This window comes from Chlorocebus sabaeus, chromosome 20 (assembly GCF_047675955.1).
Source record: "Chlorocebus sabaeus isolate Y175 chromosome 20, mChlSab1.0.hap1, whole genome shotgun sequence".
In the NCBI taxonomy this organism is placed as follows: Eukaryota; Metazoa; Chordata; class Mammalia; order Primates; family Cercopithecidae; genus Chlorocebus; species Chlorocebus sabaeus.
Window position 1 is genome coordinate 58,173,401 of NC_132923.1, and position 23,120 is coordinate 58,196,520.

Sequence of the window (23,120 nt, forward strand, 5' to 3'; positions counted from 1 at the left end):
AACTCTTGCTTTCTTAATATCTATGACTACCCCAAAGATGAGTATAATTCTTATTAAAACTAAATTAGACTGTCAGAATGTGGATAACTATTGAACCAAAGCATATTATTTTGAAGAAGACTAAGAATTTGGAGAAGAGAATTAAGAAGTCTTCAAGGAAGAAAAAAACACGAAAGCTATCTTTTGGGAATTTTGTTTTTCTTTTTTAATAGTACTAGCTTTCACAGCTACTAAGAGGACTTTGGAATTATTTGGAGCATGAGTATAAGAACCTTCTTACTGATTTGCACCAGTAACCTAAATTGAAGGACACATGGCTAGGATGATTTGGAATTCAATTAATGAAAATAAGGCATGGGTTTGTTAGAAGAGGAATAATTTTTTTTCATAGAAATAAAATGTAAATTGTTAAAAAAGTTGGCTCATTTTTATTAATTCTATTACTTACAGTAATTCATATTTTCATTCAGATATAAATGAAACACTCTTCCTTCTTTATTTTTAGTTCCTCTCCCCAGCTTTTCATTCTCTTTCAGTCTTCCTTTCTGTTTTTTGTTTGTTTGTTCTGTTTTCTTTTGTTTTTTTTAATCAGGATCTTACTCTTTCTCCCAGGCTAGAGTGCAGTGGCACAATCTCAGCTCACTGTAGGCTCCACCTCCAAGGCTCAATCAATCATCTTGAGTAACTGGGACTACAGGCACGTGCCATCATACCCAGCTAATTTTTGTGGGTTTTGTTTTGTTCTTTTTGTGTGTGTGTGTACTGGAGATGGGGTTTCATCATATTGCCCAGGCTAGTTTTCCTTTCTATATAGAGAAAAATTTAAAGTGAATGTGATGTTGGAGAGGGTGGGAGGGAAAAGTAATGGTAAGTATGCTTGCTCATTACCAGGCACTGTGCTAAGTTCTGTGAATACATAGATAAGTAAAATCCACACTGTTTCTCAAAGAACTCACAATCTATTTAAGAAAGCAGATGTCTACACAATAATTTTATAACTATTATTCAATGTGATTAGTACTCACATAGCTCTATATAGAGTGTTATAGAAGAATAAATAAAAGAATATCTCATTTTTCCTGGAGTGGTTTAAAAAGGTGTCACCGAAAACTGAATTGTAGATGGTACAGAAATATGGAGGGGTAGTTTGTGGTAGGACCTATCTTAGCCCACTGCTTCTCAGGTTTGGCCTTTGAACTTGAAATACGACTGTTCCAAGGACAGAAGGCAAAATGAACAAAAGCAAAATCTGAAGGAAGTTATCAATAGAGATTGACTCTCATTGAGGCACACCAATACAGGCTGGGCCAAATGTCAGAATCAAGGCAACTTATATCAAATGCAGGGCTGTAACACTCTCTCAACTGCACCTGAAAATCAAACAAACAAGAGTGGAAATTAAGCACATATCCTAATGCAACTTTCAGGACTAGGGCATGTAGATGGGCCCCAGTCATCTAATAACTGATGTATAACTTAAGATTTTTCAAAGGCACCAGTGATTTATGAGAGGGGGAGAAAACGACCAGATTACCAGTTTCCTCAAGAGGCAAATCTTCTAAGAAATCATCTGCAGCCCGCAGCATCTGCCTCAGTGCAGAGAGGATCAGAATATCATTCATGGGGTCCAGTTCCAAATCTGAAGCAAAATTTCCAACCATCAAAATACTGGAAATAGGAATGCCTAGCATTTTATGGACATTCATGACCTGTGGAAAGTATATTTAAGAAATGTAAGTCTTGTATTTAATATTTGAAATTTGACCAATTTTAAATACAATTTAAGAAAGAAACCCAAAGAGCAATGGCTTAATAAGTTATCTTGGGAACATACTAATAATTCAGATCATTGCAGTTTTAAGTGTGATATAAATTTGAATTAATCAAGCAATTGATTCCATTCTTCATTTCCCTGCAAATACATTGTGTGAGCATATATACACATACAGACACACACACACACCCCCACACACAAGTATGATTGTGGTACTATTACAATAATATCTGGTTATGATCAGCGTTCTTTACCTGCCTTTGAGAAGTCATAGATCTACTCAGGTTTAAAAAGTTGTCTTGAAGAATCTCACTGCAATCATCCACTTTAGTAAGCAAGGCTACATGTGCTACACCTATATCAAATAGATAAATCAGTTATTTTATATCATAAATAGCAATATATCAACAAGTTATTAAATACGTGTGAAAGCAACTCTATAGGGTGATGTGATTTTGAGAGCTGAAGAATGAAATATCCCCAACACATCTCAATATGGAGCCTGAAGCTTTTCTAGCGGAGAAATGATCTTTGGTCTTTTTTTCCAACATGAGACAGCATTTTTCAATGCAACTAAATTCATACTAAATTGCAATTATCTACTATTCCATTCAACTAATTTGTTTTAAATTGGCCAAGGGGAAAAAAGGGGGTTGCTGGACTTTGGGGACTAAAAAGAACCACAAGAAAAAGAGGGAGTGAGGAGGGTTGTGTATGAGCATTTATGAGAGCAAACTGTACTGATTTCACAATTCTAATAAGGACCTATGCCTTTCTCCCTCAAACCACAGGGATTGAATTAGTAAATCACACTTGACTTCTAAACGAATCAAAATTCTACTATGCTAACAACTGCTTATGAGGAAAATATAAGATTAATTTCAAATGCCTGTCAAGAAAACTCCCAGAACTCTTTTTTTTTTAAATTTATTTATTATTATTATACATTAAGTTGTAGGGTACATGTGCATAACGTGCAAGTTTGTTACATATATATACTTGTGCCATGTTGGTGTGCTGCACCCATCAACTTGTCATTTACATCAGGTATAGAACTCTTTTAACAGAGATTTTAGTACCTTCTTCCTACCGAAATCTAAATGATTTCTTTTGCTACCTTCTCATCATTCAGGTTTCAGAGGAATAACTAGCAAAGTTGGCCAATTAATACCTAGGTTCTGGTAGAGGGCAGTTCTCAATTGATACCTATAATTTTTTTCAACCTCTGTTACAATGTAATTCTTCTCTTTCAAAATTAATACAATGTCCTTTTAGAGGTCCTAAGTCAGCACAGTTAGTTGCATTAAGCATTGCCATCCAGCATGCCAAGCATAATGTGTTGCCATACGTCCTTGAAAACTCATTTTAAAACTTAGCATTTCTCTTTTACCCCAAACCCTCCATAATTTTAAAGCTGTTAAGTGATTATATAAGCTTATATATTTACATTGTGTATATCTAATGTTCACTACTCAGACATTTGTTAGATGGTTTGTTAAGTTCAGATGCAAAACTTATCCCCATTTTATAAGAACAGAAGACTAAAGTTCAGTGAAATTCAGTTACCTTCCTCAAGGTCAAAGTTTACTACTATTTAAAAATGTGGTTCACTTAACCAAGACCATGCTCTATACATTAAACTGCATAGCACTTTTCGGAACCTAAATATGTGATATTTATACTGATAAAGTAAGTGATGAGGCTTTGGAGTATAAATGCCCCAACAATTCTTTATATGAAAATATTTTCAAACTTCAGTGAGAGTACTTCCAGTTCTGAATCAAATGGAGTAGACACACTTTTCCCTCTTCTTTACACTAAATATGGCTAAAATCTCTGGACATTATACATAAATCAAACATAAAGATTGAAAAATGAAGAGGATGCAATTTGGCTAGAAACCTTGAGATCCAAGAAACAATATACAGATGAGTTCTCTGGGTTTTCTTTTTACTTCACATGTCCCAGATTGGCTTTTAGAGACACTCACAACTGAAAAATGCCAATTAGAGCCAGCAACAAGAAAAAAAAAGTAAAGTAAAACCTGTTCCATCTAGTCAAAGCATAAGAAAAAGGGCAGTGTAGCAAGACAGAGAACTTTCAGAAAATAGCCACACTACCTGAGCCAAACACCACAATCCCGATCCATGGATATGTCCTTCCCTTTCGCAACCTTCGTCCTTAGCCAAGGTAGTATCAGAGAAGAAAAAAAAATGTGGGGAGCCAGCACATTTATACCTGCACTATACTAACAAGGTCTGTCCTGATGGCGTCAAGGGAGGCTACTTGGGGATCCTAGACTTCCACCAAATCAGCGGCAATGAGGTGTTCTTCTCCCTCTCTGGCAGTGTCAGAGGAGAACAAATGAGAAGCTAGAACTCTAGCCTTCATTAACCTTAGATGCAAGGAGCCTTCTAGCCCTGTGATGTCAGGGGATCCTATGTGGGGCACAGTAAGAAAGTGCCCTTTCTCTAGGGATGTCAAACAAGGCCTCATGGGAAACCTGTACTTTCCGTCCTACCAGTATCAGAATATGCCTGCAAAAACACAAGATGTAAGATCCAGAGTCACAGAATAAAATATCAAAGACACAATTAAAGATCATTTGTCACATCAAAACCCAGGAAATTCTCAACTTGAATGAGAAAAGCTAATCAGAAGATCCTGACCCTAATTAGATGACAAAGATGTTAGAATTATTTGGCAAGGATTCTAAAGCAACCATCATAAAAATGCTTAAGAACCAAGTAGGAACATGCTTGAAGCAAATGCAGGAAGTAGAATGTCTCAGCAAAGAAATAGAAGATACGAAAAAGAATCAAATAGAAATTTTAGAACTAAAAGAATATTATACCCAAGATAGGAAAAATAATAGATATGCTCAAAAGCAGAATGGAGAGGACAAAGTAATGAACAAATGAATTTAAAGATATAACAATAGAAATTACCCACTCTGAAAAATAAAGAGCAAATAGATATAAAAATAAATAAATAAATAAACAGTGAGACTATAACAAAATATCTAGAATTCATGTCCCAGAGTTCCAAAAGGAGAGATGAGATATGGCAGGGCTAGAAATCGTCATAATAGTAAGACAACTGCAGACTGAGACAAACTATTTGCAAATGATATATCTTACAATTGGCTCATATTTAGGATTTACAGATCTTTCAAAATTCAAGTTCTAAAAAACACAAATAATCTGATCAGAAAATAGTCAAAAGACATGAAGAGACATTTCACTGAACAAGCTATACAGAAGGCAAATAAGCACATGTCATTAGTCATTAAGCAATGCAAATTAAGAACCTGATGAAATATCAGTATACATCTATCAGAAGAGTTAACAATTTTCTAATAGCAACAATAGCAAATACTACCAAGAATGCAGAAAAATCAGATCTCTCATGTATTGCTGGTGGGATTGTAAAATGGTACAGTCCCTCTAGAATGTAGCTTGGTGATCTCTTTCAAAGTTAAACATACGGTTACTATATGACCCAGCATTACATTTCTGGAGACTTATCCCAGAGGAATAAAAACATGTCCACAAAAAACCTGAACACTAATATTCATAGGAGTTTTATTTGCAGTAGCTAAAAACTGGAATATTTTTTTGATAGAGCATGGTTAAACTGTGGGATATCAATACCATGGAATACTATACAATTTTTTTTAATGAACAATAAATACATACAAAATCTTGGATGGATGTCAAAGGATATTAGGCTGAGTCAAAAAATCCAGTCTCAAAAGGTGACATACTGTATGATTCCATTTGTATAACATTCACTAAATGACAAAATTATGGAAATGAAGAAAATATTAGTGGTTGCCAAGAGTTAAGGATGGTGGAGGAATAGTGGGTGCCATGGGGGAAATCTATGAAGTGATGTAATAGTTGGTTGCAGAGATGGGTACATAAACTTACACATGTGATAAGATGACATAGAACTATAAACACACATTGTTAGCAATCAGTTTCCTGGATTCAGTCTTCCTGGTGTAGCCACATAGTGTGAAGAGGTGACTTCCCTATCTAATGCCTCAGGAAAATCACACACGAAAAAAGAAAAAAAGGATGGTTAGTCTATTCTTTAAAGACTGAAAATTAGGATTTGGGGTCTTTCTTCAGTCATGCCTGTGAATGAGCTCTACCTGTGACAGGGAAATTGGATGAAAGGTACATGGGAAATCTCTGTAATCTCTTTGCAACTTCTGGCAAATCTATAATTATATCAAAGTAAATTTTTTTGGATAAGTACGATGAGTGAGACTCACCACAGTTTAATACTTCTTTGTGAACTTGCTTGAATTTTGCCAACATTTTAGAGGAGAGATTGTCAATAGAGGTGATGTCTAAGACATAAGCCACACAGTGAATCCTGTCCTTCAGAGATGGAGAGGTGATAAAAGTAGAATGCTCAGGTGTAATTGGTTTACGGGGATTAAACTGTTATAAAAACATAAGGTAACATTCAGAATTCAGAGAGTTTCTGTTTAATCCTTAAAGAGACAATTAATGCTTCTAATACTGTAACTACTTATCTCTCTCCTCCCCAGCAATTCTTTCCCCAAATTAGTAGCACCCTCCTCTTTACTCCCTTCCCACTGTGAGCATAATGCCATTATATCTCTCTCGCAGGAAAATAAAAAACACTTTATTGCTGTGGTAAAAATGATAATCATCCATTGTAAGTATTGCAGGAAAGTATAAAGAATATTTTGGGAAAGCTAACATCAAATCCTATGCTGAAATAAACACCATTAACATTTGTTAAATACAACTTAAAACTCCTCTCTAAGCATTTTGCATGCTTAAATGAACTGGATAGAGAGAATAAAAGAAAGAAAAATATGTTGCAAATGCCATTTAAATTAAAAGTCTGTAATTTATTTTGATTTTATGGAAGAAAAACAAACTAAAGTAAAATAAAAGAAATACCAACTTTGAAGTTAATGTCTTCTTACCACAAGACAATAATCTTTCTAAGATTAAGGAAATAGATTATGAAACAAGAGTTTGGAAACATGTAGTTATTAAGCTATATATTTCAATGTTGGACTGAATTGACTGGTTCCCTGCTGTGAAAAATTAAGGTGCTAGTATGCTCCTGATTTCTCCAATGTCTTCGCTGTATCCCCGCTCTCTTTATCTGTGTGTCTCCTTTTCCCTGACTGCATTATGAACTCCTGGAGGATAAGGATTGTGTTGTTATTGAACTATGTGTTTTCAGTAACTGGCTTAGAGTTTGGCACAAATATGGTTTATAATAAATGGTTTTTGAATGAATAAATGAATACATAGGTAAGGTTTTCAATTCAGCAAAATTGGGAGGCAAAAGAAAGTCTTCTTCAGAAATTGAGGCTGATACCCAATACCTAAAAGAAAGATAACAATCATTGTTGGCTTTTTTGAGAACTTAGACTATATCATCTCATTTAATCTTCTTAGCCACCCTATGAGATGGACACCATTAATACCAACATCGCACACCTAAAAAAGAAGCTAAGAGAGAGAAGTATGTAACTTACTTATGGGTACACATCTGCTAGTAGCAGAGCCAAATTTTGAATCTAGGTATTTAGTAGTGAAATCTAAGCATTTACAGTATAAAATCACATTTCAACACAAAGTGGTTACTTGTTCCAATATTTTGTCTATGTAACCCAAAAAGTGCAAGGGATTAAGTGACTATTATTAGTTTACATTATTGTAAAGAGTAATAAAAGCACACTATCTCCTTGATCTTTTACTAGAATGTGAATAAATAGAATCCTGCCTTTTGGCTTTATTTTTCAATGTTACAGAAAAGAACAGTAGTCAGTCTACTTTTTTTTATATGAATTCTTATTCATTTAAAGTAGAATAGTGTTGATTGATGTTGAAACCACATTATGGTAGTTGAAATTGCCTTATGAGGTTAAAAATTCAATGACAAATACTGAAGAAACTGATCTGAAATGTTTTGGATATTGAAGAAATCTTACCTGATATCTGTCTGGTATACAGCCTTTTAAGATGTAGGGAATGTCATCCATGCACAGTCCTACTCCCTCTGCCCCATCTAGTCCCATGGTGTCACACAACATAAATGGCAGAGATTTTCCATTTTTTCCATCTTTAACAGAATAGATCCTATACTGTTAAAAATATATATATTAAGTGTAAAGTTTCATTCATCACCCAGCATTCAAGACAGGACAATAAGAAGACAAGAGATTGGTTAATATTTGAACATCATGGTCCACGAACAGTTTGGTCTCAGGACCCCTTTAGACTCTTAAAAGTTATTGAGAATCCCAAAGATCTGTTATTTATGTGGGTTATATCTATGGATATTTAAAATGTTGGAAATTAAAACTGAAAAAATTTTAATGTTTCTTTTTTAATTAAAAAGGAAAATTATATGTAATTTATCGTGTAAAACATGCATGTGTGTATATATATATCTATATATACACACACATATATATATATAATGGTATGTTTTGACTCCTTGCTTTTTATATTTTATGTATCTGCTATTAGTATTTGTTTTGTGGTTAATCATGATGCTTACAAAAAAAATTATAACTGGTTATATTAAGTTAATAACAGCTCCACTTAGATAGAAAAAAAAAAAAACACTCCAGATTTTTACTCCACTCCTCCCCACAGTTTGCATCTTTGATGCCACAATTTACATCTTTCCATGTTGCATGTCCTTTAACAAAATATTATAGCTATTATTATTTTAGTAGTTTTGTCTTTTAAACTTCATATTGAAGATATAAGTGATTTACACACCATCATTATAGTATGAGTATTCTGAATTTTACCATGTAGTTTTACCAGTGAGTTTTATACTTTCAGATATTTTTATATTACTTATAAGCATCCTTTTCTTTCAGCTTGAAAAACTCGCTTTAGCAAGAGTTTAGTAGACAGGTCTAATTGTAATGAACTCCCTCAGCTTTTGTTCATCCAGGAAAATTTTTATATATCCTTTATTTCTGAAGGATAGCTTTACTGGGTATAATATTCTCAATGGATGTGTTTGTTTGTTTGTTTGTTTTTTCTTTCAGCACTTTGAATATTTCATCCCACTCTCTCTTGGCCTGTACAGTTTCTGCTGACAAGTCTGCTGCTAGTCATATTAAAACTCTCTAATATGTTATTTGCTTTCTTTATCTTCCTGTTCTCAGAATCCTCTCTTTGTCTTTGATATTTTACAGTTCGATTTTAATATGTCTTGGGTTAATCTTCTTTGGATTAAATCTGACTGGGGACTTTTCTCTCAGCTTTACCTGGATATTTACATCATCCTCCAGGTTTGAAAAGTTTTTTTGCTACTATTTATTTACTTAAGATATCTATTACTTTTAATTTCTTGTCTCCTTTAGCTCCTATAACTTGAATATTTGTTCTTTTGATGCTGTTCCATAAATCTCATAAGCTTTCTTCATTCCTTTTCATTTTGTTTTTTTCTCCTCTATCTATATTTTCAAATAACCTACCTTTAAGTTCACAGACTCTTACTTGATCAGTTCTGCTGTGGATGGTCTCTATTTCATTTCTCATTTCACCCACTGTATTTTTTATCTCTGAAAATTGTTTAATTTTTTATAATTATTACAACCTTTCTATTAAATTTCTTATTCTGTTCGCTCATCATTTTTCTCATTTTGTTAAATTGTTTCTCTGTATTTTCTTGAAGTTTGCTGTGCTTCGTTAAAATAATTATTTTGAATTCTTCAGGAGGTTCATATATCTCCATTTCTTTAGAATTGGTCACTGGTACATTATTTTCTCTCTTTAATGATGTCATATTACCCTGATTGTTCTTGACTCTTGTGACCATGTGTCAATGTATAAACATCTCTGGAAGTAGGTACTTATTCCAATCTTTGCAGGTTGCCTTTGTCTGGAAAAGTCCTTCAACAATCAGCCTATCCAAAAATTCTGGGCACGCTGCCTTGCATAGTCCCAAAGCCTGGGACCACTGTGACTGCTGCAGCACCGAGGCACGCCTAAAGCTCAGGGCCACTGCGGCATCCCTGTCATTAAGTGCTGTTCAGAGGTTGGGCCACTAATAATCCATCCATGGTGGGGTCCAGGGACTGAGTCCACCATGCAAGCTTGAAGCCTAGGGCCACATGGTCTTACTTTGGCACCAGCATGGGGCTAGAGGCTCAACTGTCAAATAACAGCCTAAAGTCTGGGGCCATGAGGTTCTATCCAGTGCTCGATATTACTATAGTAGGCCTGATATTGGAGTCCAGGCAAAGTCCTGTGCTCAACTCCCTCTTTTCCCCTAAGCAGATGACAGTTCTCTCCACACTATGCTGTCTGGGATTGAGGGGGGTGATGCAGATGATGTAAAACTGTTTTTCCTACCCTCTTCAATGTATCTTTTGTTATTATTGTGCTAGAATTAGATACTGTAATCTTTCACCTGGTTTCCTGAGGTGATTTTTTTGTGTTAATAGTTATTCAAATTGATGTTTCAGTGGAGGAATGATTGCTGGAGAGACCTATGTGACCATCTTGCTCTGTCCCTCCTCCTCTTAAATGTTGTTTTAATCATTAAAAATTCAATTATAAACCTGTCACATGTTTATCAAATAACATTTTTTACTTAAAAAGCATTTTTAAAAATTTACATAAAACAGTGTCATTGGTTTATTATTATAATTCCCTTTAAAGTCTGGATTAAAGAATGTAACTGTAATCTCATATGTGGCTCCGATTCAGTCTCTTGATATGTTTCAATTGATGTATGTGAAGAAAATACAGCCTCTCACACGTATGTATACTATGAAAAGGAGGTAATATTTCACTGTATAGCTTTCAGGTAATTGTGAATATTCCTCAACATAATATAGCAAAGCTCAACAAGTAATAACTTCTTAAAGGTTAGTTGCAAGTGGAATCTGTGACATTTTTATATGTCGCCACATTAAATCCATTGGTTCGTCTTATACTTTGAACATATCTTTTACTCATGCATGATTTTTTAACCTAATTTATTGAACATTTTAAAACATTGGTTCACTGGGTTATCCAGATCTTCCTAACGTTGACACATTTCATCATACAATATTAAAATATCACATTTGTTAATACCACCATTAATCTCACTGGATAAGTCTTAAGTGTTGAAAATCTGTCAGGCTCAGAATACTGGATATAAGTTTCTCTAACTTTGATTTTTCTCAAAAGCTCAAATTTTGGTATTGGCAACAGACACTGTCAGTTTTTGTTTTTGTCTTTGATTAGCAGGGTCGCTTTGACCATTTTCATTAAGATATCTGCCAAATATCTGAGTATGAATAAGTAAGTCTGTTCTGTCCAGTAAAAGTGACGTCACATAAAAAAAAAAAAAGTTCAGTTAACAACTCAGTTGCTCCAGTGCTTTTTCTAAAGACAACTGCTAAATTTCAATATGCATTAGAAGTACTTTATGAGCACTTCCCATGTTATCATACTGAATATCAAAATGATGTGTATTCCAAAGTAGAGTTTAAATAAAACCAGTAACTGTTACTATTCATCAAGGAGTAAAACTGGCATTCTTTTCCTGTAAGTGCAGTAATTGGGAGAAATACAGTGACTAGTAGTAGTGTTTGGTGCCACCGTTTGATTCATATTAATGTGCTAATAGGTAAAACTATGTTGTATAATTAATTCAAGTGTCAAGACACGAGGAAAGACAAAAAAAAAAAAACTTAGAATAATTCTAAAAACAGTTTTGAACTCAGAGATACCCTTAAAATGTATCTGGGAACCCAAGGGGTCCACAAATCTCACTTTGAGAAGCACAGCAGAACTTTCTTTCCTAGATAAACACATTCAATCTTATGGCAAGGATATTTTTTAGAAGAATTCTGAAAGTATTTTATTTGTTGGTCAGATATACTTTCAACATACACAAGAAAATATGGAAGATTTAGGAAGAATTGCAAAGGAAAGGATTTCTCAGAGACACTTTAATTACAATTTTTCCATCTGTGGTTCTGGCAAGGGTGTAGTATCACTCAAACCAGAAGGGAGAGAACCCTCTATGACCTATTGTGGTCTGTAATAAAGTCAAAAGCTCTCATTGGGCCATGAAACACATAGGCGTAATCCCACTGAAGATTTTTATCTAGGAGAATAGGACTTACCAGTGTCTCAACATGAAAGAAATTACACTAAGCACTAGAGTTAAAGTACATGGTAAAATTTCAGGAGCACCAATATGCATCTTCATAGTTTCCTTACCCATTGATTTGCTTCCTTTATAACTTCAATTATTCAAAGGAAAGGGTCTTTAGGCAATAAAATATTCTATTTCCCTCATAAAAGTCTGCCCTATATTTCTTCAATTTTAATAACATTTGCATTTCATTGGAATTCAGTGTCTACAGCTTCTCTTAAAATAAGACCTTTGGAATTTAAAACTTAAAAGGAAGAAAGAGAAATTTTGTCTTGAGTAGTACCTCTATTATAGCATATATCACAATGAATGATACATATTTATTATCTGCATTGGTCTCTGAGATCTCTGGGCAACAGGACCAAGCATTATTTGTATTTAGGTCTCTATTTCTGAGTAAATATTTAGCAGAGACATTTCAATCAATGCTTAATTAATTTAATTTGTGTTGCTGTACTTTGCCATGGCTTCTGAGACTACACTGATAGATTAAAATAAAGCCATTCCAGAGCATAGTATCTGGCCAACATCAAGAAATAAGATGTAATTCTTGAAAGTCCTAGAAAATTCTTTCAGTTATTGATGTAACACAAAAGCTAAAATGAACCATTACTGTCTTATTATGCAGTCTCATATTATGCTAAATTTTGCATTGATAATACACAGCATATTGATAATACACAGCATAATATTGTCGCCTAACAAGTGACAATATTAATTTGTAGTAATCATTTAAAAAGCCTGATTCTAAAATTTTCTATTCTTTCCCTTTCTTATTTTTTTGTTTGATAGCATGTGCATGATAACATTGAAAAGCATAAACCAGAAAGAATTTTCTAGACAAGTGTTGCATCATAATTTGTAGTTCTTTAGAGCGACAAGTAAGAAATCTATATTACTATTTATTTCCTTATGTATATCTTTCTGTAAATAAGATAGTTTTTGTAAGAGCATAGATTTACACTTCAAGTTCTCCTTCAAAGTTGACCCACCAAAGTGAAATCCTATTTTGCTTTTCATGACCATGTCTTAGAAAATGGTCTTATGTAATAAAAAAAAAAAAAATTATCTTGCATAATTCTCATTATTTTACTACAAAAAAGAAAAACATTTTAAACCAGGTAAAATCATGTGGTACATGAGTAAAATGAACATCAAATATAATGGCCAAATATTTCCATAGGGTTTTTTAATTTGTGTTGTTTTTTACACAAATACTAAAAAGTATTCTTTATGTAACTGCTTCTTCCTTTCATAAAATTTGAAAGCTTCTCTCTATAATATAGCACAATGGAGGTGATTCTGATTAAAATTTTACTTCTATTTTCCATTTGATTTAGCATTTAATTGTATATTAGGATTGCCCTGAGAGAAAAAGGCAAAGACATAAACAATATATTAATTGTAATCTATAAAATAAAATCCTCAGGGAAATAACTTACCCGTTCAGTAATGCTGGTGGTATCAGACCCCACTATGGCTTGGCCGGTCACATGGCCATGAAAAACAGACTTGACTGAATTGAAAAAACTGGACTTTCCAGACCCAACTGGACCCACCAGAAGAATATGAATTTCTGAAACCAAGTCTGCATAGGGCTTGTAGGCTCTGATGTCTGCTAGAAGCCTATTTCTGTGCCTGTTAAAATATAGTGGTTAAATACAGCATAAGAACAGCCAATAAAGAATACCATAAAGAACACTACAAGTCATCTAGAGCTTCCTTCTCTTCCTGAGAAGGGTATTTTTTCAATACTTAATTATTATATTGATAATGGGATCTTCTATGATTGGAAATATCTAAAGTTATACATTTTGTGCTTAAAGAAAATGCATTATTTTATGTCTGACTAAAGTTAAATAGTAACCAGCAACCAAACAATTTTTCAACTATTAGTCTTAGATCACATGAATGTAATAAGAAATATCAGTAACATTGAAGATAAATTATTATTTTCACTAAAAATACATTAAGGAGAAATCAAAATAAAATATATGCAATGTAGCTATCTATAAATTTAAAAAGAGAGTTTGCTTTTGACATTTACTGAGGATTCTCAAAAGCTGTTTCTCAAGGAAAGGATTCAGAAAAATTATCTAAAATGGTTATCCAGACTCTATTTGAAAAATTTTGGTCTGAAGTGGAAATGAAGTCAAATTGGTCAATGTCATCAGGCGGATATTTAAAGTTTCATAGTTGGTAGTGGTTTTGTTATTTTATGCCAATAACATTATAACTTTTTTTTTTAATCATTCCAGTGGCATGAGTTTTATCTTTACTACTAATTTGTCAGCATTCTTTATACAATTGGTCTAAATAAAATCATTAATAGATAGCCCAAGAATCCAACTTACTCTCTGGCTTTCATTATCCTCTTTGTGTAGTCTAGGTTATACTTAGTTCCTATAGGAAATAAACATAGCATAATAAGTTTTTAAAACTTGTCTGGTTAAATATGGCCAAGTCTACTTTTGAAATAAGACATTGAGTTTGCTTGTATAACCCAGGGCTGAGCTGCTCAATTAGGAGTCAGGGTTGGCAACATAATGAGAGGAAGAGGAGAAAAATTATCCTCTCTGCACATTAACTTGCTCTGGAAGCTCTCACATAATTATACCTAGAAGTTCTAAGGGTCATATGTTATAAGGGTCTGATTTTTGGGTCATACATCAAAACAGACCAGCTCTGATGATAAGATCTCTCTCTCTCCACATCTCCAACTCCTTTGTCATCTCTGTCTCTGCACATATATTTCTCAACTTGCTCTTCTCAAAGCAGCGTATACGTTCTGGATAAAAACCTCATAATCTTTATGTTCCTCACATTTAATTTCAGAATTTATCAAAGAGTATAAATTGGCATGAATCTAACTGTTCCTCTCACTTTCCTTGCTCTTGTAGATCAATTATTATCTACCAAACACAAAGATTAGAATCATAATGTGAGATGTAGGACTCTCTAATTTTACGTACCTTCAACTCGAAAAACTTCGCACTCCAAAAATTGAAGGTGGCCATAAAACTTTAGTTTCAAGTTTTTCATCATCATTCTATCTAGATAAATTTTATTATCTGGATGTATAATGAAAATATCATTTTTTGATAAACGACACACCAGTTGTTTATCAATAATTTTTGGTGCTGTATTTAAGAATAATGTTTCTATTTCAGTGGTGTCATTTTTCTTTTGAAGTGAAAACCACAGGGAATCATTTGGCTCTGTCGAACTTTCACGTAAATTAATATAATTTCCAAGCACAAAAGCTACAATCATATTTTCATTAATGTAAGTCATTGTTATAGTATATCCCTGATGGCTGCATCTTTGAACCATATCTTCAATGCTACCTCCATGAACACTAGACTTATAGAGAAGACTCAAAGAAACATTTCCAAGCAGCTTGCGCAGATGATTTTCATCATTCCATGTCAATCTTGTTGTCACTTCCATTGTTCTAGATCTAATGGAAAAACAATTATAGGCTGAGAAGCTTATATAATATAGTAGCTTATAGCTTAGCTTTCCACTTCTACTTTCAGTGAGTTCTTTTTTCACTGACTCAATTAAAACATATTATTTGGTTAAGGCAAAAAATACAGAAATGGCACAATAATGTTAGATATAAAAATATATAATTTAGAAAGGAAAAGTCATTAAAATTTTTAAATCAATTGACAAACTTCAGAAAGTTAAAGAATAAAGAAAAAATAAAACTGAATAAATGTCAGCAAACTTTTTCATACTGAACAAGATAGTAAATATTTTAGCCTTTGTAGGCCATAAGGTCTCTTCCACAATTACTCAACTTTGCCACTGTAATACAAAAGAAGTCATAGATAATATGTAAACAAGAAAGCATGATTATGTTCCAATAAAATTTTCTTTAAAAAAGCATATGGCTGGAACAGAGGCCATCATCATCATATCACATTCATCATGTGCCAATGTATGAATTAGAAAATGGAGCCTAGGAATTCATGCAAAAAAAAAGCACATAAAGAAACTGAAATATGAAAGAAGATAACAGCTATAGAAGTCTTACAGCAGCATAATAGACTATTGGTCATCACAGCAATTATTTCAATAAAAAAAACTGGAAAAGCAAGATAAACTATAAAAAAATATGTGTCACAAAGCTCTAAAGAGCAAACAAGGCAGTTAAGATATATAGCTATTGGCAAAGATTTGGAGAAGTTATATAAAGGGAGATAAGCTAGGCATTTGGGAGCACATTTCTGACGTGCATCTGTCAGATGCAGAAAAGGCATTTGTGGTGCTGTAAAGTTAAGCAAAGCATTTGCTAGACTCATAGAGTTAGGGAGATAAAAATCATACTTTGGAGTGCAATAAGGAGAGTACCTGGGAAACCTTTCCCTTAGGCTACAGTTTGGGATTCTAAAGAGCTACAGGGAAAACCAAAAACCATATGCACTCACTTATAAGTGGGAGCTAAGCTATGAGTACACAAAGGCATACAACTGATATAATAGACTTTAGAGACTCAGAAAGGAGAGGAAGAGGAGCTAGGGATTTAAAAAACTACATATTAGATACAATGTACACTACTTGCATAATGGACGCGCTAAAATCTCAGAATTCACCACTATATAATTCATCCATGTAACAAAAAACCATTTATACTCCAAGTGCTATTGAAATAAATTTTTTAAAAAAATTTAAGAAAAGAGCTACAGAGAAGAAGTAAGTATGAACTGGAGGCAGACAGAGTTAATTTCATACTTCAGTATTCTCAATCCTGAATTGAATTAAAGTAAATGAGAGTTGCTAGTGTCCACAGCTGCACGGCAGAAACAAAATAAATCTTGTCTGGATGAAAAGAACATTCTTCCAGCTTCAAAATATCTCTATGATTTTTTAACTATTCAGTGACTCTCATTCATCATAAACACATTCATGTTTCGAAGTAAATGAAACAACATGATAGAAAACCAAGAGGAAAGAGCACACACGAGAAACAAACCCTTACTTATACTGGAGTTACCCATAGAGATGTTTAAATTACTATGTTTAATATGTTCAAACAGCTAAAAGGTAAGATTGAATGATTTACAGTAAAATGAATACAATAAAAAGTCAAAAAGAGATTCTATATGTAAAAATATATATCTGAAATTAATAATTAAGTGAAAACATTTAACTGCAAGTAGGCATAAAGAATTAGAAGAAAACTTACCAACTGAAGTATTGAGACAAAAAGAGAATCAAAAGAGAAAAGGGCAAAAGGGATTAAAGGATATAGTAAAATTAGTTGAGATATATGAAACCAGAAAACAAGAATAAAAGAAAAAGAGTATAGAAGAGATATTCTACAAACCTTAAAAAGTAAACAAGTCTCAAAACATTTCAAAGTACTATAATATTGAACAAACAGTATAAGCCAGCATTTTTTTAACAAGAAGATAACGAGTAGATCCCCTCATACGTTGGAAAATAAAAAACATATTTTGAAATAATCCATTATTCAAATAAGAAATTATAATGAAATTTAATTAAATGATAAAATATTCTTGTTAAAACTTATAGAATGAAGACAAAATATTACAAACATCACATAAGCTTAAACATGTATATTAGAAATGAAGAAAGGCTGAAAATTAATTAAATAAACCTTCACTTCAAAAAATCAGAAAAAATTCCAATTAAACTCAAAGTAAGTAGAAAGAAATAATAAAAATAAAAGCAAAAATAATGGACAGAAATATTAATGGACAAATCAAGTATACAATAGAGAAGATTAACAAAACCAAAACCCAGTTTTCAAAAGGATTAACAAAATTTGTAAAACACTGCTGACATTGACAAAGGGAAAAAAGGGAAGGAATGTCCTAAAATCAAAAACATAAGAGAAAATATCAGTACAGATGCAATAAATGATAAACTATAAAATGGTCTGAAGATAAACAACTTTGTAAAAATAAACTTAAGAATGAATTAATTAAGTGGACAAATTTCTAGAAAAATACAACCTACCAAAGCTGACATAAAAGTAAATACAAAATTTGACTGTCTCATAGCTATTTTATAAAACTAAATTCATAATTAATTTAAGACTTCCCCAAGAAAACTCAAGGATCAGAGTCTAGCTGCTGAATTCCACCAAATTTTGAAGAATATATAATACACAATCTTACACATGTTCTTCCAGAGAATAACTTACATACCAAAACCTGTTAATGGTGTTATAAGCAATAAGAATTACAGGCCACTCTTTTATAAATATAGATGGAATGATCCTCAGCAAAATATTAGCAAACCAAAAAAAAAAAAAAAAGGAAAGAAAGAAAGAAGGGTAATACTGAGTCAAAGCACGTCATGACAAAATACAACAATATGCTGTCTCCAAGAACTCACTTAGACTTAAGAACACACATAGGATGAAAATCAAGTGATAACAAGGGCATCTTTGCAAATAGTAACTGCAAGAACTGCAAAGTAACCCGCAACGGGTGTGTGTCCTTATCCCACACAAAATAGACAGTAAATCAAAACCTGTCATAAGAGGCTATGAAGGACGTCATATAATAATAAAAAGGTCAATTCGCCAGAAAGATACAACAGTTATAAATATATGTTCATCCAACATCAGAGCACCTAAATAAATGAAGCAAACACTGAAAGAATTGAAGGGAGAAACAGCAACACAATAAGAGAAGGAGATTTCAATAGCCCAGTTACAATAATTTATCCATTATAAAATATCCAAATAGAAGATCAATAGGAAAACAGAGAACTTGAACACCATAGTCCCAATGGACCTAATAAGGCATATACAGGGCATTCCACCCAGCAACAACAAAATACACATTCTTCTCATATGTATTGTAGGAGAGTTCTCCAGGATAGATTACATGTTAGGTCAAAAAACAAGTCTTAACAAATCTAAGAAGATTGAAACCATATCAAGTATCTTTCCTCATAACCATGTAATGAAACTAGAAATCAATAGCAGAAAATCTAGAAAATTAACAAGGATGTGAGAATTAAACTACACCCTCTGGAATAAGCAGTGGATCAAAAAGTAATCCGAACAGGAATTTAAAAATATCTTGAGGCCACCACGGTTCTCAGACATTCGGATTCTGGGACTTACACCACCAGCTTTCCCAGTTCCCAGGACTTTGGGTTCAGATTGGGAGTTCCACCACTGGCTCCACTAGTTCTCAGACATTTGGATTCAGACTGAATTACACCACCAGCTTTCCTGGTTTTACATCCGGGGGTGGCAGATAGTGAGACTGCTCCACCTCCAAAGTCATGTGATCCAACTCCCATAACAAATTTCCTTAGTCTTTTTTTTTTTTTAATGTTGGTTCAGTTTCTCTGAAGAACGTTGACTAATACAAATGGGTCATCACAATAGATACAGAAAAGACATTTGACAAAACTCAAACCCTTCCATGACTAAAAAAAAAAAACAACAACAACAACAACAAAAAAAACCACTTAAAAAACCAGGAGCAGAAGGAAATTACCTCAACATAGTAAATCCATGTATAAATAGTCCACAGTTAACATCCTATTCAGCAGTGAAAAACTGACAGCTTTGCCTCTAAGATCAGGTACAAGACAAGATCATCCACTTTTACTACTTCTATTCAACATAATACTGAATGTCCTAGCCAGAACAAGTAGGCCAAAAAAAAAAAAAAAAAAAGTGAAAAAGATACCTGAATGATAAAGGAAGTAAAATCATCTCTACTCACAGATGATATTACCTTATATGTGGAAAACCCTAAAGCATCTACAGATAAAGTAATAGTATTGACTAATTTATTGTGCTATTTATCGATTACTGCATAGCAATTTCCCATTCATTTAGAGGCTTAAAACCAAACACATTTATAGTCTCACAGTTTCTCTGGGTCAGAAATCCAGCCATTACTTAGTTTGGTTCTCTGCTTCAGAGTCTTCCACGAAACTGTAGCAAAGTGCTAGCCACAGCTGCAGAATGTTTATGTTTAATGGGAGAAGGCCATGCTTCCAAGATCCTATGGTTGTTAGCAGAATTCAGTTCCTTATAGTTGTAGATATGAGAACTCTATTTCTTGCTAGCCGATGATCAGAGGCTGTCCTCAGTTCTCAGTTGGTTATTGGCCTGAAGTCACCCTTAATTCCTTGCCAAATGGGCCTCCCCAACGTGACCACTTACTTCATTGAAACTAGCAAGGGAGAGAATCTCCCGGCATAGCGGACATTATAATCTTAACATATCACATTTGCCAAATTCTATATGTTACAGTTAAGTCACAGGTTCCATCCACAGGCAAGGGGGGATTATACATGGACATGAGTATTAAAAAAAAAATAGAACAGGGACAATTAGGAGCTATTTTAGGGTCTGTACACCACATTGTAAAAGATAGCTGAATACAATCAATATGTTAAATATTGTTTAATATGGTCAATATGTTAAAATTCCTTCTAGTATCTTTCGGGTTTATCACAGCAACTTTTCTGTTGTGAATTTCTATTAATGATAGAAAAGATATGGAATCAACCTAATTGTCCATAAGTCGATGGATAAAGAAAATGTGGTATATTACACAATGGAATACTATTTAGCTATAAAAACAGTAAAATCATGTCATTTGCAGCAACATGGGTGGAACTGGAGAATATTAAGTGAAATAACCTAGGCACAGGAAATATCACACGTTCTCACTCATATGCGGAAGCTAAAAATGTTGATATTATAAATGTGGAGAGTATAATGATAAATACTGGAGGCTAGGAAGGGTGGGTGGGTGTCTAGGAAGAACAGATGAAGAGATGTTGGTTAATGAGTACAAATATACAGTTAAATAAAAGGTAGAAGTTCTATTAGTCGACAACAGAGTGACTATAGTCAAAAACAATGTATTGTGTATTTCAGTAGCTAGAGGACTTGGCTTGTTCCCAACGTGGCAATAATAAATACTCAAAGTGATGGAAACCACAAATACCCTGACTTGATCATTACACATTCTAAGTGCATCACCAAATAATACCTGTACCCCATAAATATGTAATGTATCATGTATCAAGAAAAATAAAATTAATATGTCTATTAATTTTTTAAATTATTGTATAAAACCATTTTTGCTGGTATATAAAAACAGAAGTAGTTTTTTTTTTTTTTTTTTTTTTTGAGACGGAGTCTGGCTCTGTCGCCCAGGCTGGAGTGCAGTGGCCGGATCTCAGCTCACTGCAAGCTCCACCTCCCGGGTTCACGCCATTCTCCTGCCTCAGCCTCCCGAGTAGCTGGGACTACAGGCGCCCGCCACCTCGCCCGGCTAGTTTTTTGTATTTTTTTAGTAGAGACGGGGTTTCACCGGGTTAGCCAGGATGGAAAAACAGAAGTAATTTTAACACAGTAATACTAGAGATCATATTTAGATACATATACACATACATACAGAAAACCATAAAAACAATTATGACAATAATTTATACCAAAGTCTAGATAATGTTGCCCTCTGGAAATAAAAAGAAGAGTAAAAAATATAGGAGAGGCTGGGTGCGGTGACTCACACCTGTAATCCCAGCACTTTGGGAGCCCGAGGATGGCAGATCACTTGAGGACAGGAGTTCAAGACCAGCCTGGCTAACATGGTGAAACCCCGTCTCTACTAAATATACAAAAATTAGCCAGGCATGGTGGTTCACACCTGTAATCCCAGGTACTTGGCAGGCTGAGGCACAAGAATCCCTTGGACCCGGGAGGCTGAGGTTGCAGTGAGCCGACATCGCAACACTGCTCTGCAGCCTGGGCAACAGAGTGAGACTCTGTCTCAAAAGAAAACAATGTATAGTAGAGAGTCATAGATTTCTTCAACTTTATTTGTAATGTTTTTGTTTTTAAGTAAAAGAAAACTATTCTAATTTAAAAAGCAAATCATTTTTAAAATCGGGTAAAACTATATCAGATTACAGGATGGATCATTTATACTCTGAGTTATCTGTGTGTGAAATTTTCATTAAAATAAAAGACAAATGAAAGAGCAAAGTATGATCATTAGCAGCAATTCCACTCTGAAGCTCGTTTTTAGAAAAAAAGAAAGCAAGCTTTTTCTTCACACACAGCTAGGAAACACTGGATGGCAAGAAGTCACTTACCTGTGATATTCTCACTTATACATGGAAGCTTTAAAAAAAAGTTGATTTCATGGAGGCAGAGAGTAGACTGGAGGTTACCAGAGGTTGGGAAAGTCAGAGGAAGGGGATGATGAAAAGAGGTTGGTTAATAGGTACAAAAATACAGCTACATAGAAGGAATAAGTTCTCGTGTTCATAGTACAATAGGGTAACTATAGTTAACAATAATTTATTGTCTATTTTGAAACAGCTAGAAGAGAACATTTGGAATGTTCCCAACACAAAGAAATGATAAATTATTGAGGCGATGGATTTCCCAATGATCCTGATTTGATCATTACACATTGTATGCTTGTATCAAAATATCACACATACCCCATAAATATGTACAAATGTTTCAATTAAAAATCGCTTACCTGTTTCTAAGAGTTGGATCAGGCTTAAATTGAGGATTAACTGTTCTGTCTGATTTATCAAGCAGCCACGGTTTGGAGACAGAAGTTTCTTAAAAGATCCCTGACTTCAGAGACTCTAGGAAAGAAAAGAAACTGAAACTCAAAGCAGCAAATGCTCAGCTGGCAGCATGCCAACTGCCACTAAGTTTCTTTTTCCTCACTAGGAAGAGAGCGAAAGAAAAAACAAATCCTGCTGAGCACATAAAAACGATAACTGGTCCCCTTGTAGCCCACATGTAGGCATGCATGAAATGATCACTACCAAGAAAAAACTGCAGTAAAGCTAATAGTGAACATTTCATGTGCATTTTTCTACTTCCCTCATTTTTCCTACATTTTTTAATTGGAATTTAGAGTTGTGCGTGGCACTGTGTAACTGCATACCTTCTCCTAATTTCTCCTCAGAACAACTGCATACCATAAACACTATGACTATCCCTATTTGTTAAAGTACAAAAAAATGATAATTCAGCTGAGAGAATCATGGAGCTGGATGGTATTCAAAGCCAAGCCTGTCTGCACTGGAACAAACAGATGAAGATTCAGCTTTTCCTGAATTCATAAGGCATTACGCTGTTCATTTTCTCATTTACCCCTTCACTCAGTCCACACTG

The 23,120-nt window shown here is 33.9% G+C and overlaps 1 protein-coding gene across 2 annotated transcripts; it reads right to left on the reverse strand.

Annotated features, from left to right (window-relative positions):
• Positions 1-359: 359 nt before the first annotated feature.
• IFI44L (interferon induced protein 44 like) lies at positions 360-22,599 on the reverse strand. 2 transcript variants are annotated; one of them, XM_073007188.1, is made up of 9 exons: positions 22,468-22,599; positions 14,929-15,416; positions 14,311-14,359; positions 13,399-13,594; positions 7,767-7,919; positions 6,057-6,228; positions 2,029-2,129; positions 1,535-1,709; positions 360-1,370 (listed from the first exon to the last, which is right to left on the reverse strand). In XM_073007188.1, exons 2-9 carry the CDS (start codon positions 15,404-15,406, stop codon positions 1,336-1,338), a joined length of 1,359 nt encoding a protein of 452 aa, XP_072863289.1. In that variant the 5' UTR covers positions 15,407-15,416; positions 22,468-22,599; the 3' UTR covers positions 360-1,335. The 2 variants fall into 2 exon arrangements, with proteins under 2 accessions (XP_072863289.1, XP_072863291.1); XM_073007190.1 differs by lacking the exon at positions 14,929-15,416 and having other exon boundaries at positions 22,468-22,570.
• Between the last annotated feature and the right edge of the window lie 521 nt (positions 22,600-23,120).